Source organism: Myodes glareolus, chromosome 5 (genome assembly GCF_982192425.1).
Source record: "Myodes glareolus chromosome 5, mMyoGla1.1, whole genome shotgun sequence".
Classification (NCBI taxonomy): domain Eukaryota; kingdom Metazoa; phylum Chordata; class Mammalia; order Rodentia; family Cricetidae; genus Myodes; species Myodes glareolus.
This window is the reverse complement of record NC_142030.1, coordinates 92,054,313-92,067,647: the sequence shown is the minus strand read 5'-3', so window position 1 is coordinate 92,067,647 and position 13,335 is coordinate 92,054,313. Positions and strand designations below refer to the sequence as shown.

Here is a 13,335-nt window from a genome sequence, read left to right as displayed (position 1 = left end):
GGCAGGAGTCAACCCTTCCTCCCCGTCTCCCTTCCGTAACTCTATTGGCACTGGTGCTGTGCCTGTTATGATGGTCAGTTTCACCAGCTTGATTGGATTAAGACACACCCGGGGCACTAGGAAAGCACCCCTCTGGGGATGTCTGTGAAGGCATTTCCAGGGAGGCTTAACTAATGAGGGAAGACCCATCCCAAATACGGGTGACCCCATTCCATCAGCCGGGGGGCTGAGGCTGAGTCACAAAAGGAAAAGGAGGCAGCCAAAACCTGGTATTCCCCTCTCTGTTCCCTGGTTGGTGCCAAGGACCGAGCCACTCCTGACCACACCGTTCCCCACCCCCATCGTGGACTGCATCCCCCTAAACTGTGAGTCAAAATTAACTCTATTCTCTTAACTTGCTTCCTTGGGTACTTGGTAACAGTCACAAATGCTGGGTGACTGGAAGGAAAGAGGAGAGGAGGAGAGAGATGTGAGAACGGACAGCGAGCCCTCAGTAACACTGCCTTTCCTCGTTAGAGAACTTTAGTTAACACCCGGATTCCTGGGAGAGGTCAACAAGGCAGGCAGAGATCACCCCTGGAGAGAGGGAGAAAGCCAAACCCAGGTATTAGGTTATTGATGCTGTGTGGCCCAGCTAGTAAGTGATCGGGACAGGCTGAGCCACCACCATCCCTGGGGAGGGCCTGGGAGCTCCCTACGCTCTGCCCACTACCCAGCCTCCCCCTGTGCAGCTCACCTGAAGGAAGAAGGCTGAGTCCTTCTGGTATATCCTCACCAGCTGCATGTTGGCCACGGTGTCGATGCAGCCCATGGCTAGGCCCGCCAGCGCTATGACCGAGGCCAATACCTTCACATCATGGCAGAAGGGGATGACAGCAAATACCAGGGAGATGGCCAGGGTAGAGGTGAAGAGGGCCCATAACGACTGGGCCAGGCTGGGCAGGGGAGAGCTGGAGTCAGCAGAGGAGCCCAGAGCCTCCCTGGAAGGCCCCTGCTCCTTGTCATTTCTCTGCTACCAGCGGGAAGGAAACTGCTCACAAGCTGTGGACTGCAGGCAGGTGTGTGAGTAAGCGCGTCCTAAGTGCAGCAATAGCCTCTCATGGCTGCCACAAGTACGACAGATGTTGTACGGTGGATGTCATACGCGTGCTCACTAAGCTCAGCTACCACGTTATGTTGCTAAAACTTTAAATTATCCACTTTAAGCAATTCTGTGAGGCAATATTCCTGTCCCTCTCAGGGAGGCTCCTTTGAGCATCTTCAAGGGACATCTGCAGATGAGGGTTGGGGACCCAGGATGAGCCTGAGTCTGGAAGTCCTCAGCTGGGCAAGAGTAGGGCCCGGCTACGTGTACCCTTCACACAGGAACTGACAAGAGCTGTCTTTCCAGGCAGAGCCAAGCTGCCAGGAGCAAAGCCACAGCACAGAATCTGGTTAATTCAGTACGCCTCTTTCAAGGACAGAGGTCAGGGGCTATCCCCACGGAGACCAGTCTGAGCAGTTCCCGGTTCTGACAGACATCAGAACATGCGGAGGGCTATCCCCATGAGAGATGGATGTCAAGATCCTTTTGGCAGGGAGTTCTACCTTATAACCAAATGCCTAGAGACAGGATCAGGCTTGTGTGTTTAGGACCACTTTGTAGGCTAACGGGCTGTGTCGGGGAAGAGCTTGGGCAACAAGAAGGTTCTGGAGGCTGTGGAAGAATGACCTCAGATTATGAAAAGGGAGAGGGGTGATTCCAGAACACTGGAAGAGCAGAGGGGACCCCCCAGAGGTGGAGCAGACTATCTTTTGCCAGCATTCGACTCTGGTCCCCGGGCACTCGGCCACCTCATCTCCTTGCATCCGATTAAAGCCTTTATCAGAGGAGTTCTGTTGATAGCAGCAGTTCATTATCTTGTTATTTTCTCATTTCCAGGCTGATATGCTGAGGAGATTACTGTTCATGACCCCTGTCTGTTCCCACTCAGAACCTGGGGGTAGACTTGCTTCAAGGCCTGACTGAAGAGGGTAGAGGGAAGGTGGCTGCACTGTGGCTGCAATCTTGCAGCTCTCCCTTGGTCCCTGCTCTGACAGTCCCCAGCCCTGACCACCCAGCTACCTTACTCTGGCGCTTGCTTGTGTTCCTGCTTCCTGCTCTGTGATACCACATCTCACTGGCCTCTTCCTCCGGACCCAGTTCAGAGGGGATGCCTATGCACACAAGGCTTGACGAAAATGGTAGACCTTAACTTTCCACCCTCTCTCTCTCCTCCCACACTTCCTTTCCTTGTCTAAGACAGGCAGGCAACCTCTTGCAGATCAACTTCAGGAATAACAAGGTCACTTCTATATGTACTTTCACCGGCCCGTTACCACGACCTCACTCACAGATCAAGTACAAATACTCTCTGAGGAATTAACCCATTATGTATGGCAGCTCTCTTAGCACTCTGAGGTAGGAGGAGGAAGACGGAGAGTTCAGCACAGCCTGGGCTACACAGAGAGACCATTTATCAAAAACGCAAAAGAAACCAAACAATTGGATGAGACCTGGGGGAGTGGCCACACTGTGCGTAGTGTGTGTCAGCAGGTATCCTGGGGTACGGCTTGTGTGGAAGTGGTCCAGTACAGCACCCAGGCTTGTCGCAAAACCCTGAGGGCGTGGAATCTAAGACCTATAAGCTGTGACAGAAGAAACCACGGGGAGGTAGGAAAGGGAAGGATGGGTAACGCCTGGTGTTGCCATGTGTGCACAAGCCACCGGCATTCATTCCCAGTGGTACAGACTTCTAGTACACGTGAGCTGAACATACTGGGAGATAGACCTCATGCCTGTGCCCATTTGACTCATGAGTGAACCCAGGCTAGGAGGAAGCGGACATGGAAAATCCCTTCCCTGTGTCTCTTGTCAGGACTTGGGCTGTGGTTGGAGTCTAAGCTGGCCACCAGAGTCTGGCAGGCTGACCCCACATTTGTCCTGGGTTCTTGGGCCCAAGAGTAAACCAGCGGTTCACTCTTGCAGGTATTGGAGGGCTGTGTGTAGACATTCCAGAAATCCTTTAGAATGGAACGTGGCTCCCAGGGCCAGGCTAAAGTATATGCATTGCCGCTTTTAAACCCCTTTCAGGAAGGTGGGTAACTGGAGATTACAGAGTAATAATATTAAAAAGATTTTGTCATCAGAAACGCAGTGAACTGTGTGATGAAAACACTTGGTTCGAGGCTCACCTCTGATTCTGCCCGAAGTGTGACCCGTGGTAAGTCACTACCTCTCCCCTCTTGAGCCTCGCTTTCCTCCCCTCTAACTGAGGCTAGCCACGTGCTCCATCTTGAGGCCTCATGCGGTTCCCTCTCCAGTTCTCATCCCTCCTTGCAGCGCTGGACCCAGGACACATGCCAGCAAGAAGAAGGCCGGGCCCAGGGCCAGCTCTAGGTGCCTTCCCACCTTTCTCGTGAGTGATCCCCATAGGCCGACCCAGGAATATCCTAGGAGCCCACCTCCTGGCCACATGGTGTGTTCCAGTGAGAGCAGCTCAGCTAACACCTAGGGACCGTCTCACCCTTAAAGACCAGGAAGCTGAGGTCTAGATGGGAAGACAGTAGTGCGGAACTGAGCCCATGGGCTTGGCGCCCAACTGAGGCCAACATCCATCAGAGCCATTGGCCTGCCCTCCACTGGAACTCAGCCGTGAATGTTAAATGAATCTCTTTCCTCCAGGGCCTAAGAAACATATGCCAGAAAGCCTGATAAATGGTCAAGTTACTTATTAATGACTTCACAGGAAGCCGTAAATGGGAGTGGAGAGAAGGAGGGGCCCAGCATCCTCCTTCAAGTTGGCTGTGGTTACATGGAGGCATTGCCTGTTGGGCCACTTTGGCTCTGTGACCTTGAGTAAGCGGCTCTAACCCCTCTCGGCGCTGGTTGCCAGGTACACGTGTGACCACCTTGGTGTGTCCCTGCCTTGGGCACCTGGTGCCGTGAAAGGACTGCACAGCTCTTTACAGGCAGAGCCCTCTCTTGCTCTGTCTGCAGCTGGGGAGAATTCTGCTGAGGCCTAATTCCACGCTGCTGGAGTCACCGGGGGTCTGGGATACCTCTGTTCTCAGGAACTCCCTCTCCGTCACAAGATGCTTGGGACCTCACCTTTCCGGGTTCCAGTGGACCCACCTCTTTCTATAGAAGACCCAGGGAAAGGATGGGGGACAGATTGGTGGAAGTCCCAGGAGAAGCCTCACCTACCTACCTTGAGGGACAGAAAGTCCTTCCAGGATCTAGGATCAGTTGGCAATTATCTCTCAAGCCAGGCTGGTGAGGGCAAGAAGGACTCCCTATACCTCAGTCACCTCAAGCCTCCATATGGATGTTCATGGCCCCATGTTGGGGAGGCAGGACTGCCCTGTTTGACCCAGGCTGTGGCTGCACCCTGCCCCAATGTCTCTCTGGGTGATGAACATTTGCAAAGTGCATTAGAGCCAAACCTTAGGTCTGTCTGCCTAGACAACTCTCCCCCAGTTCCTGACATACCTGACTTGTTTCTCAAGAGGCAGGTTTTTTTTTGTTTGTTTGTTTGTTTTGGTTTTGGTTTTGTCTTTTTGAGTCAGGGTTTCTCTGTGAAACAGTCCTGGTTGTCCTGGAACTCACACTGCAGACCAGGCTGGCCTTGAACTCACAGAGATCCACCTGGCTCTGCCTCGCGAGTGCTGGGATTAAAGGTGTGCACCATCACTGCCCGGCTAAGAGCCAGTTCTTAATGTCACCTTCCCAAAGTGGACTACCCTGAGCACCTAGCTAGAGTAGCCCACAGCTCCGTCACCCTCTCTCCCTGTCCTGTTTCACTATCACACATTGCCTTCCAGAATGGACATTTAGGAAGAGCAGGGACCTTGTCTGGAGCCCTCAGCCCTGAAACAGAGTGTGGTTCAAGGAGCATTTGTTGATGAATGAATTAATCCATGGGATGAGTTCTGAGATGCTTTCATTAAAACTATAGAAACTATATAGTATATGGTTTCTATACTATAAAATTCACCTATTTAAGTGTATAGCTCAATGTTTGTTTTTATTCATATCGTGAGTAGTGAACCCATTACCATAGTTTAAGTTTTGAGGTTTGCTTGTTGTCTTTGTAAGGCAGGGTCTCACTACACAGCCAAGGTTTTTCTAGAACTCACAATCCTTCTGCCTCAGCATCCCCACCCTCACCCTGTCTAAATCCACCCCACCCCCAGACTCCAAGTGCTGGGATTATCTTTAATTTAAAAACATTTCTGTCATCTCAGAGAGAAATCTTCCATCCATCAGCAGTGACCCCTGTGTTTCTCCACACCCATCTCCAGCCTAGGGCTACTTCCCACCTCTTTCTATGAGACTTTCTGTCACTCGGATCGTCCGTGCTGGGACAGCCCATGCGAACGGTCTCATTCCCTGACTGGCCATTTCAGGACTAGAACTTTGGCTGCACCAGACACCCTTGTAAGCATGGCCCCATAGGCTTGCCTGCGCCTTTGTTTATGCATCGTTTCTTTTACCTGATCACCTACTTGTGAAAATCTGGTTTATTTCCACTTATTTATGACGAGCAATGTTGCTGTGCACATTTTGGTGTGGGCAAAGGTTTTCCCTCCTCTTGAGCGTAGACTGAGGAGCAGAGCTGTTGGGTTCATGGTAACTCCAGGCTGGAGCTTTGCTCTTGTCCTATTTTGATTGAGACAAGTTCTCAGGTAGTCTAGGCTGGCCTCAAAGGCCTTATGTAGGGAAGGGTAACTATGAATCTCGATCCTCCTGTCTCTGTCTCCCATGGACTGGGCTTGCACCCCTATGCCTGGCTTTCAGATGCTTTTTAAACAAGAACCTTTCTGGTGCTGAACTCCCAGTAGGACTCTGGCACATGGTGGACAAGCTGTTGATGGGACAAACAGAGGCTTCTGGAAGTGAGGTCAATCAGAGCCCAGCCCAGAGAGGGGAACTGGAGGTGTTAAGTTCCAGGGTCTGCAAGGGGCCAGTGACTTGAGACGCAAGGGGACTTGGAGCTGGCTATGAGGAAAGTGTGAAGACTCAGTTTGCTATAAGGGTTTGCAGGAGGGATTTTTAGCTGGGTCTAGGCAGCAGGAGACTTGACGATGGAGGGACTTAGATTTAAAAAGATAGACAAGGAAGGGGTCAATTGGCACATGTAGCTATTCAGCCCTTGACCACTTAGTGCAGGGGAGAAGCCAAGGAGATGTTGGCGATCTGAGATTGTCAATCTACTAATGTCCTGAGATAAGGGGGTTTCCCAGCTAACCAGGGTGGTTAGACAGGTCCTACAAAACCAGAAAAAACCTTTTGTCTAAATACCCCTTACCTGTCCAGTCAATCACATGCCTTCCCAGCCTGCCAGCCACGTGGCTTTCTACGTCTCTTCTCTAGATTTCCTCTTTGCGCTAAACAAGATTTTCTTTTTTTAAAATATTTATTTATTTATTATGTATACAACATTCTGTCTGTGTATATGCCTGCAGGCCAGAAGAGGGCACCAGACCCCATTACAGATGGTTGTGAACCACCATGTGGTTGCTGGAAATTGAACTCAGGACCTTTGGAAGAGCAGGCAATGCTCTTAACCTCTGAGCCATCTCAAGATTTTCCTAGGGAGGCTCCAGTTCAGGTTCCAGTGGCTGTTCCTCCTCTGCTGGCCCTGCAGATGGCCTTCTTTAAAGGCCAAGCTCTTTGTCTCTGCTAAGGGTAGGGGAGAAAGGCTGGTGTTGCCCTGAGGTCCCACTCCAACGCTTGCCCTACAGAGGCATCTAGAAGGCTCTCTGTGGCCCAGGGCCCTCAGATGAGGCAGGAGATAGGACCTAGGCAGAACCCTAAAGCAAAGCATCTGTGTGTCATCCCCCCCCACACACACACCCTCTCTACAGCTGGCCCCTGAGATTTGTTAAGGCAATCCCCCATCCTGAGTGTCAGCCTGGCACACTGACTGGTAATCACTTAAGCTGAAAAGCACTTCCTTGCAGCGACATCAGCATTTCAACAGACGGGAAGGTTGTGCTCCCCACTTTAGAGGCCACATCGGGTTTGGCTGGACTTCTGTTCACTTCGGTGGTGGGGGTGGGAATGGAGAGACTGCTCAGACTTAGCCAGGTGGGGGGCCATCATTGCAGACACTCAGAATCTTCCCTTCTTCCCCACCAGAACCCTGCTTTGCTCCATATCAAAGAAAACAGTTCTTGGTGGCATTTGGTCTTGAAGCCTTGAGGGCTGAGACTCAGAATTTAAAGGCCAACCCCGAGAGCCCTGCCTGGTTCTGGAAGAGCCCAGAGGTCCACATTGCCTTCCCAGGCACTGTCAGAGCCCAAGAAAACTAGCTCACAAAGACCAACAGGGTATCTATGCATCTTCATCTCCTGCACAAGCCTTAGCAATAGAGCAGTCACATCAGAGCAGAAGCCCCTTCCAAAGCACCTGGGACCATGGACAAACGCCCACATGCAAACCCTGGAACTGTGCAAGGTGGGACAAAGTCCCCCTTCCTTCCCTTTCATTCTTTCTTTTTTCTTTCTTTCCTTTTCCTTTTTTTTTTTTAAATTTTGTTTTAGTTGCCTGAGACAAGGTCTTGCTATGAAGCCCAGGCTGGCCTTCAACTCAAGGTTCTCCTGACTCAGCCTCCGGAGAGCTGGGATTACCACACCTAGGTGAATTTCATAACCACTCTGTGCCTCAGATTCCTTGTGTATAAAACGGAGACAATATTATTACTTTGCAGGGTTGGTGTGAAAATTAAATGGGTTGATATAAGAACTAAGAATAGCCCTGGCACAGGCCTTTTGCACAATGGTTTAGTAACTATTGTTGACATTGCTGTGGTTTCCTGCTGCAGGGCTCTCTCTGTTGCCTATTCCGAGCCCTGGTGGATAAGGGACCTAGAGACAGGAGCAAAGCCAGGGAGAGATGGCCCAGTTGGGTGAAATGTGTCTTCCCATTTCAGAAAAACAAGCTTGCCAACCTGCCACTTAGAATGATCTTCATTCACCTTTCTGTTTGCACTACATGTGTTCCTAAAAAGTTCTAGGAAGAAGAGCTTCTCCAAGTCACATCCGTGAGCGTCAGGAGTGTGGCCCAGCAGCAGGGAGCTTGCCTGACACACATGCATCCGTGGGTTTCACGCGCAGCACCGCCACACAACAACAGACTCCCCTCCTCTGACAGTCAAGAGATATTCCCTCTTTCTTTTCATTAATTTTCTAGGTTGAACAGGTCTTTAAAATTTCTGTATATCTGATCCTATCCCAAACCCACACACAAAAAAAAACCCTAAACAAATCAAACAACAACAAAAAACAAAACAAAAAAAACCACTGGTAGGTACAAGACTTGCTTCGGAAAATTCTCACATTCGCAAGAGAATATGGGGGAAATGAAAACCGTCACTTTCCAATTACTGAGGTACGGCAGGCTCTGGATCCCTTTGACTGGGGTCCACTTTATGTTGACATCTGTACTGCATCTTCCCACCGCTGCACACACAGCTGGAGGATTAAGCACCAGAGCCCTCAGGCCCAGAATGGTCCCTACACCCGGTTTTTAAAAATTACTTCTTTTGCGATAGACCTCCCAACCGTGGTTTTACGTCTAGGTGGAATGAGGAGGACGGCATAGGAGCCTCAGCTCTAGGTTTCTCTCCGCTCCTGGCTGAACAGAAAAGGAAGGCTGCTGCCTTTCTAGAATAGGGGCTCCTATACAGTTAGCCAGGACAATAATACTCTGCGTGGCACCCAAAGGGTGTCATTCCGAGGGCCAGAGAGAGATCAGAGCTCTGTCCTGGCAGAAGCCAGGGAGGAGTAACAAGGTAGAGGGGTACAGAGGGGGACCCTGGGCACCAGAGATAGAGGATGGACGAGAAGCTTTATATTTCTTTACCCACTCCTCACTCTACAAGTCTCAGAGGCCCAAGGGCTCAACCTCCGCAGGCCAGCGCTGCAACCGTGTCCTGGCTCCCTCAGGAGACCCCAGGGGCCTCACCACCTGTGCCAGTTGATGTGGAGCTACTATTAGTAGAGCCAACAAGGGGTGCCTGTTCAAACCCACAGGCCAGTCCTGTCACCGAGAACTGCTCCCTGAACTGGCACCACCAACTGTCTTCCCATCTCAGTGCCAATTCCACCTCCAGTGCTGGGGCTACAAAATCTCAAGAGGAACAGCGAAATAAGGGTCCTACGCATCTCTGCACATTCCATCACTTCTTGGCTGGTGGGTATGGAGAGCGAGGGCGGACCGGTTTTAAGCTCTCAGGGTTAAGTGAAGGCAAATACATAGCCCAGAAGTCACCTTCAGTCCCGGGAGAGTTTTCCGGGAGAGCTTGTGGTGGGGGAGGGAGGCAGCCCCTGGGCTAAGACCCAGCCCAGCAGGGCAGGTGGTCGCAGCCGCGGGGATATGGAGGGGCGCGCGGGCGCGACACTCACGTCCTTTTGAAGACGCCCCCGAGGGCGCTGCCCAGCAGGAGGCAGAGCTGCTGCGAGAAGAAGACCCAGGAGATCTGGGGCAGCGAGCTGTGCGTTTGGCAGCGGAGGTCCAGCAGCGTGGGCCCCAGGAAGGCGATGCACAGGCCGAAGCTGAAGAAGACGCTCCAGTAGGTGAGCGTGGGCTGCAGGTTGCGGCGGAGCAGCCCCGACACCCGGCCGTCGCAGCCCATGGCTCGGCCGGCTGCTCGCAGCGAGCCCAGGGCCGAGTGCGGCGGTCGACAGGAGGCCGGGCGGGAGGAGGAGAAGAGAGGAGGGGAGCGCCAAGCGGCTGCCCCGCCCTCGGCCAGCGCGGGGACGCCCGGCGGTCTGGGGCGCCGTGGACGCACGTGTCCCGCCGCGGGGACCGCCCCGCCTCGCCCCGCCTTGCCTCGAGTCCCCGGGGGCCCGGGCTAGAACCCACCCGGGCACGACCCACCGGCTAGCGCCAAACGCTCCACGAACCCCACACGACAGCCTTTCCTCTTGGAGACCTGAATCCTCTTCAGTTGATCCTGGGGGTGCTGCAGGTGGACTTCGAGGATCTGCCAGTGCCTCCCTCTACCCCACCCCAAGAGAAAAAGTAGTCTCGTGTGTACATTGTTTTCTTGTGGCTTTCATTTGTAACCTCAAGGGGTTCAGCATATTGTCTCTTGGAGCCCCTCATCCCCACGCGTAGAAACTTGGACCTTCGTTTCGCTGCTTTTGGGTTCTGGGATTGATTCTAAGGCCTACAGCATGGTAGGCAAGTATCCCCAGTCTTAGAAACTTAGGTCTTCTCCACTCTAAGCTTGGGGATAGGAGGGCAACGCCGGCACCTGTCCCGTAGCAGGTGTGACATGCAGGAAGACCAGGCTCCTTTCAAGACCATTTCTTCCCAGTGCAGTGAGGGAGGACAGAAACCCTAAGACTTCTAGAGTGATTCTGAGATAATCCTCCAGAATTCTCTTTCTTGAAAAGGTCTGCACGGGGTGGAGGGGCTTGTCTATGCTTCAGGACCCTGCTGCAGACCCCAGTAGCCCTGGATGGGTGTGTGTGGTCCCGCCTCTGAGGGAGCTAGGATGTGCCTGTACCAGACCCTAGGAGCAGAGCAGTAAGGCCTTTCAGTGTCTTTGTTGCTACGTGTTCTAATAGCGGTGGAGGTAGAGACATCTTGCCCGCTTGTATCTAGGGGTGCCAGGACTGAAAGTTCCCAAGCAGTGTTTGGCTGAGTGACCCCCATGGCGACTTGGCACGAAGTGGAGACTACCAACTTCTCTTGCAGGCACACCACCTCACTATGCTACCCCATACCTGTTCCATCCTGTCCTGGGCTATATTTATTCATCAGAGGAAGGCTCCAGGAAGTGTCCCGTAGTCTCAGTCACTCTGTGGATGATGGCAGGGACTAACTTAATGGTAGTAAGGGTGGGCTTTGCAGTACTTGTTATAAAGTATAAAGTTACCATGAGTTCTCTCAGCCACTGCTGCAACATTCTAGAGCGGTGGAGCTCAGAAATGGGGAGGGTGACCTCGGGTTCAGACCCTTGCCTCCTCCCGTTGTCCCAGTGATAGCTTGATTGCTTTGTTCCTGGCTGACACTTCTACTGATGGAGACTTTGCTTGCCATTTCCTTCTCATTTTTAATGTTTTCAAAGATTTATTTATTTTATGTATGACTTGCCAGCATGTATGTCTGTGGACCATGTTGCATGCCTGGTGCCGGTGGAGGTCAGAAGAGGGTGTCAGATCGCCTGGAACTGGAGTTACAGATCGTTGTGAGCCACCATGTGGGTGCTGGGAATCCGATATGGGTCCTCTGGAAGAGCAGCCAGTGCTCTGAACTGCTGAGCCATCTCTCCAGCTCCTGCTTGTCATTTCCTGGAGACCAGTTTTCATCGTGAGTCAGCTCTTGGGTAGGCCGCCTTCCACTGAGCCGAAAAGTCCTTCTTGTAGTTAGCCGTTCCCCAAAGCCTCACACAGAATGACCCTCCTGCTCCGCACCTGTTAGTCCTTCCAACGTGTGATCTGGATGCAGGGATTTCACACGTGACCTGGACACGGGGATTTCACTTCTCCAACCAGGTTACCTGGAGCTCTTCGTGATTTTTCCAGATGGTGCATTCCAACTGCCTTCGCCTACCTACCAGCTGGCTTCTCTGCAACAATGACCATGACCCTGATAACTGGGAGCAGCCCAGTGTCTGGGATGATAAAAATATTTTATAGTTTGGTCTGAATAGAAGTTGCTGTTGACTTTGAGAGGATACCTCCAATATATTGCTTTTTTTTTTTTTTTTTTTTTTTTTTTTTTTTTTTGGCAAGCTGAGCAATTCGAGTTAAACAGAAAACAAAAGTCTTATATACAGTGTTTGAAATCGGGACCTTGTAGCCTGTACTTTCCCTTCCTACCTCTCCCCTTCCCTTTCCCCTCTCTTCCCCTCTTCACCCCCTTTCCTTTTTTCTTTCTCTTTCCATCTTTTGTTTTTGTCTGCCTGTCTGTTTCCCCACTTGGTGCTAAGGACCAAACTCAGGGCATTGTCCATCTGGTGTGCCACTCAGCCCCACACTCTCTACAGATTTGTTAAGGCAATCCCCACTCCGTACTACATGCATGTTCTGTCACTGCGCCAAACCCCCAGGCTTCCCTGAACCCTGCCCTGCCCCTCTCCCCTAAGCACAGAGAGAGCAAGCTCTGTGGAAATCTCTTATCAGCAATAAGGCCAGATTACAAAGGGAGCCCATTGTCCATCTCAAAAGACTGGGGACCTGAACACATACAGAATGGCAACTGTCCTTGTGGCCATTTGAACTCCAGAACCAGATACTTCCTGATAATCCCTTAAAAAGCTCTTAAAATTGTCTGTGTCTATTCTCTTCTCCTCTACAGAAAGAGACATCTAAGCTTCTAAGTGATGTCGTTTGGGTAAGTTATCACACCCCTGTGATTTCACCCGTGTGGGTTCAACTTTTTATCACATTTAATGTTCCTCAGTTTATTCTAGAAAGCTTTCAAAGGACAAAGGGAATCTCCCTTTACCCCCACATTACCCATTAGAAGCATCTGTAGAAGCTTACTGGGCTGTACACTTACGAAGTGGGCATTTTATCATATGTAATTTATACTATAGTAAAATAGCCATAGAAGAAAGTAAGCGGGAGTGAGGTGAACACCCTGCACTGAGTCTGTGCTCAGTCTTCTTACATCCGCTGGAGGCTCTACTGTACCAGGCTTTGGGCAGAGATATCCAGCAAGGAGATGGGCAGCTAGGGATGCCCTCTGCAGGGGGGATAACTCAGAGACCAGAGGAGCTCTGCCTGGGAAGAGGACATGCAGAGGTGACGGAAGCAGATCCAGAAGATGAACTGGGGACAGCAGGGTCAGGCTCATCTTTTTTCTTTCATGTCTTCTATTTCACACATTCTCCACATCCTCCTGAAGAATTCCAGCTCGGACACTGTAAAAGCCAGGCGACCTCATCTGGGGTCTAAGAACTGCAGCCGGGAAAGTCCAGATCCCACAGCCGTGAGGGCGCCAAAGCGACTCAGCTGACAGATGTTAAGGACAGAGGGAGTGCCACAGGGACCTGGGAGGAGGGCGGCTGTCAGACACACAGGCTTCTCACCCACCAGGCTACTGTTCCGGGCTTGCACACGATTGGCTGAGCTGTCTGTACAGGTATAAAATTCGTTAGTTGTTTATGAGCCTGTTACAGCTACCGTATCCAATAAAAAACATTAATACCTTCCAAGGCCTTGACCCAGCTCAAAGTTCTCGTTCCCGTGCCATTTTCATGACCAGTTTAAGAATGCTCTCTCCCTCGCCAGGAGGCTACATGTCTATATTCCCAGTACTTGAAGGCTAGAGTTCCAGGTCACCCTAGCTACACA

At 51.6% G+C, this 13,335-nt stretch overlaps 1 protein-coding gene across 2 annotated transcripts in view; it reads right to left on the bottom strand.

The window, feature by feature from the left end:
• Positions 1 to 9,720, bottom strand: part of Slc60a1 (solute carrier family 60 member 1) — a 38,071-nt gene extending 28,351 nt beyond the window's left edge. Inside the window, exons 1-2 of one of the 2 annotated variants that reach the window (XM_087906527.1) lie at positions 9,430 to 9,720; positions 737 to 935 (exon numbers count right to left, since the gene is read on the bottom strand). In XM_087906527.1, the coding sequence (XP_087762653.1) occupies positions 737 to 935; positions 9,430 to 9,659 (429 nt within the window). In that variant the 5' untranslated portion in view covers positions 9,660 to 9,720. The remainder of the gene's footprint in view (positions 1 to 736; positions 936 to 9,429) is intronic. The other variant, XM_048430704.3, reaches the window with a different exon arrangement.
• Between the last annotated feature and the right edge of the window lie 3,615 nt (positions 9,721 to 13,335).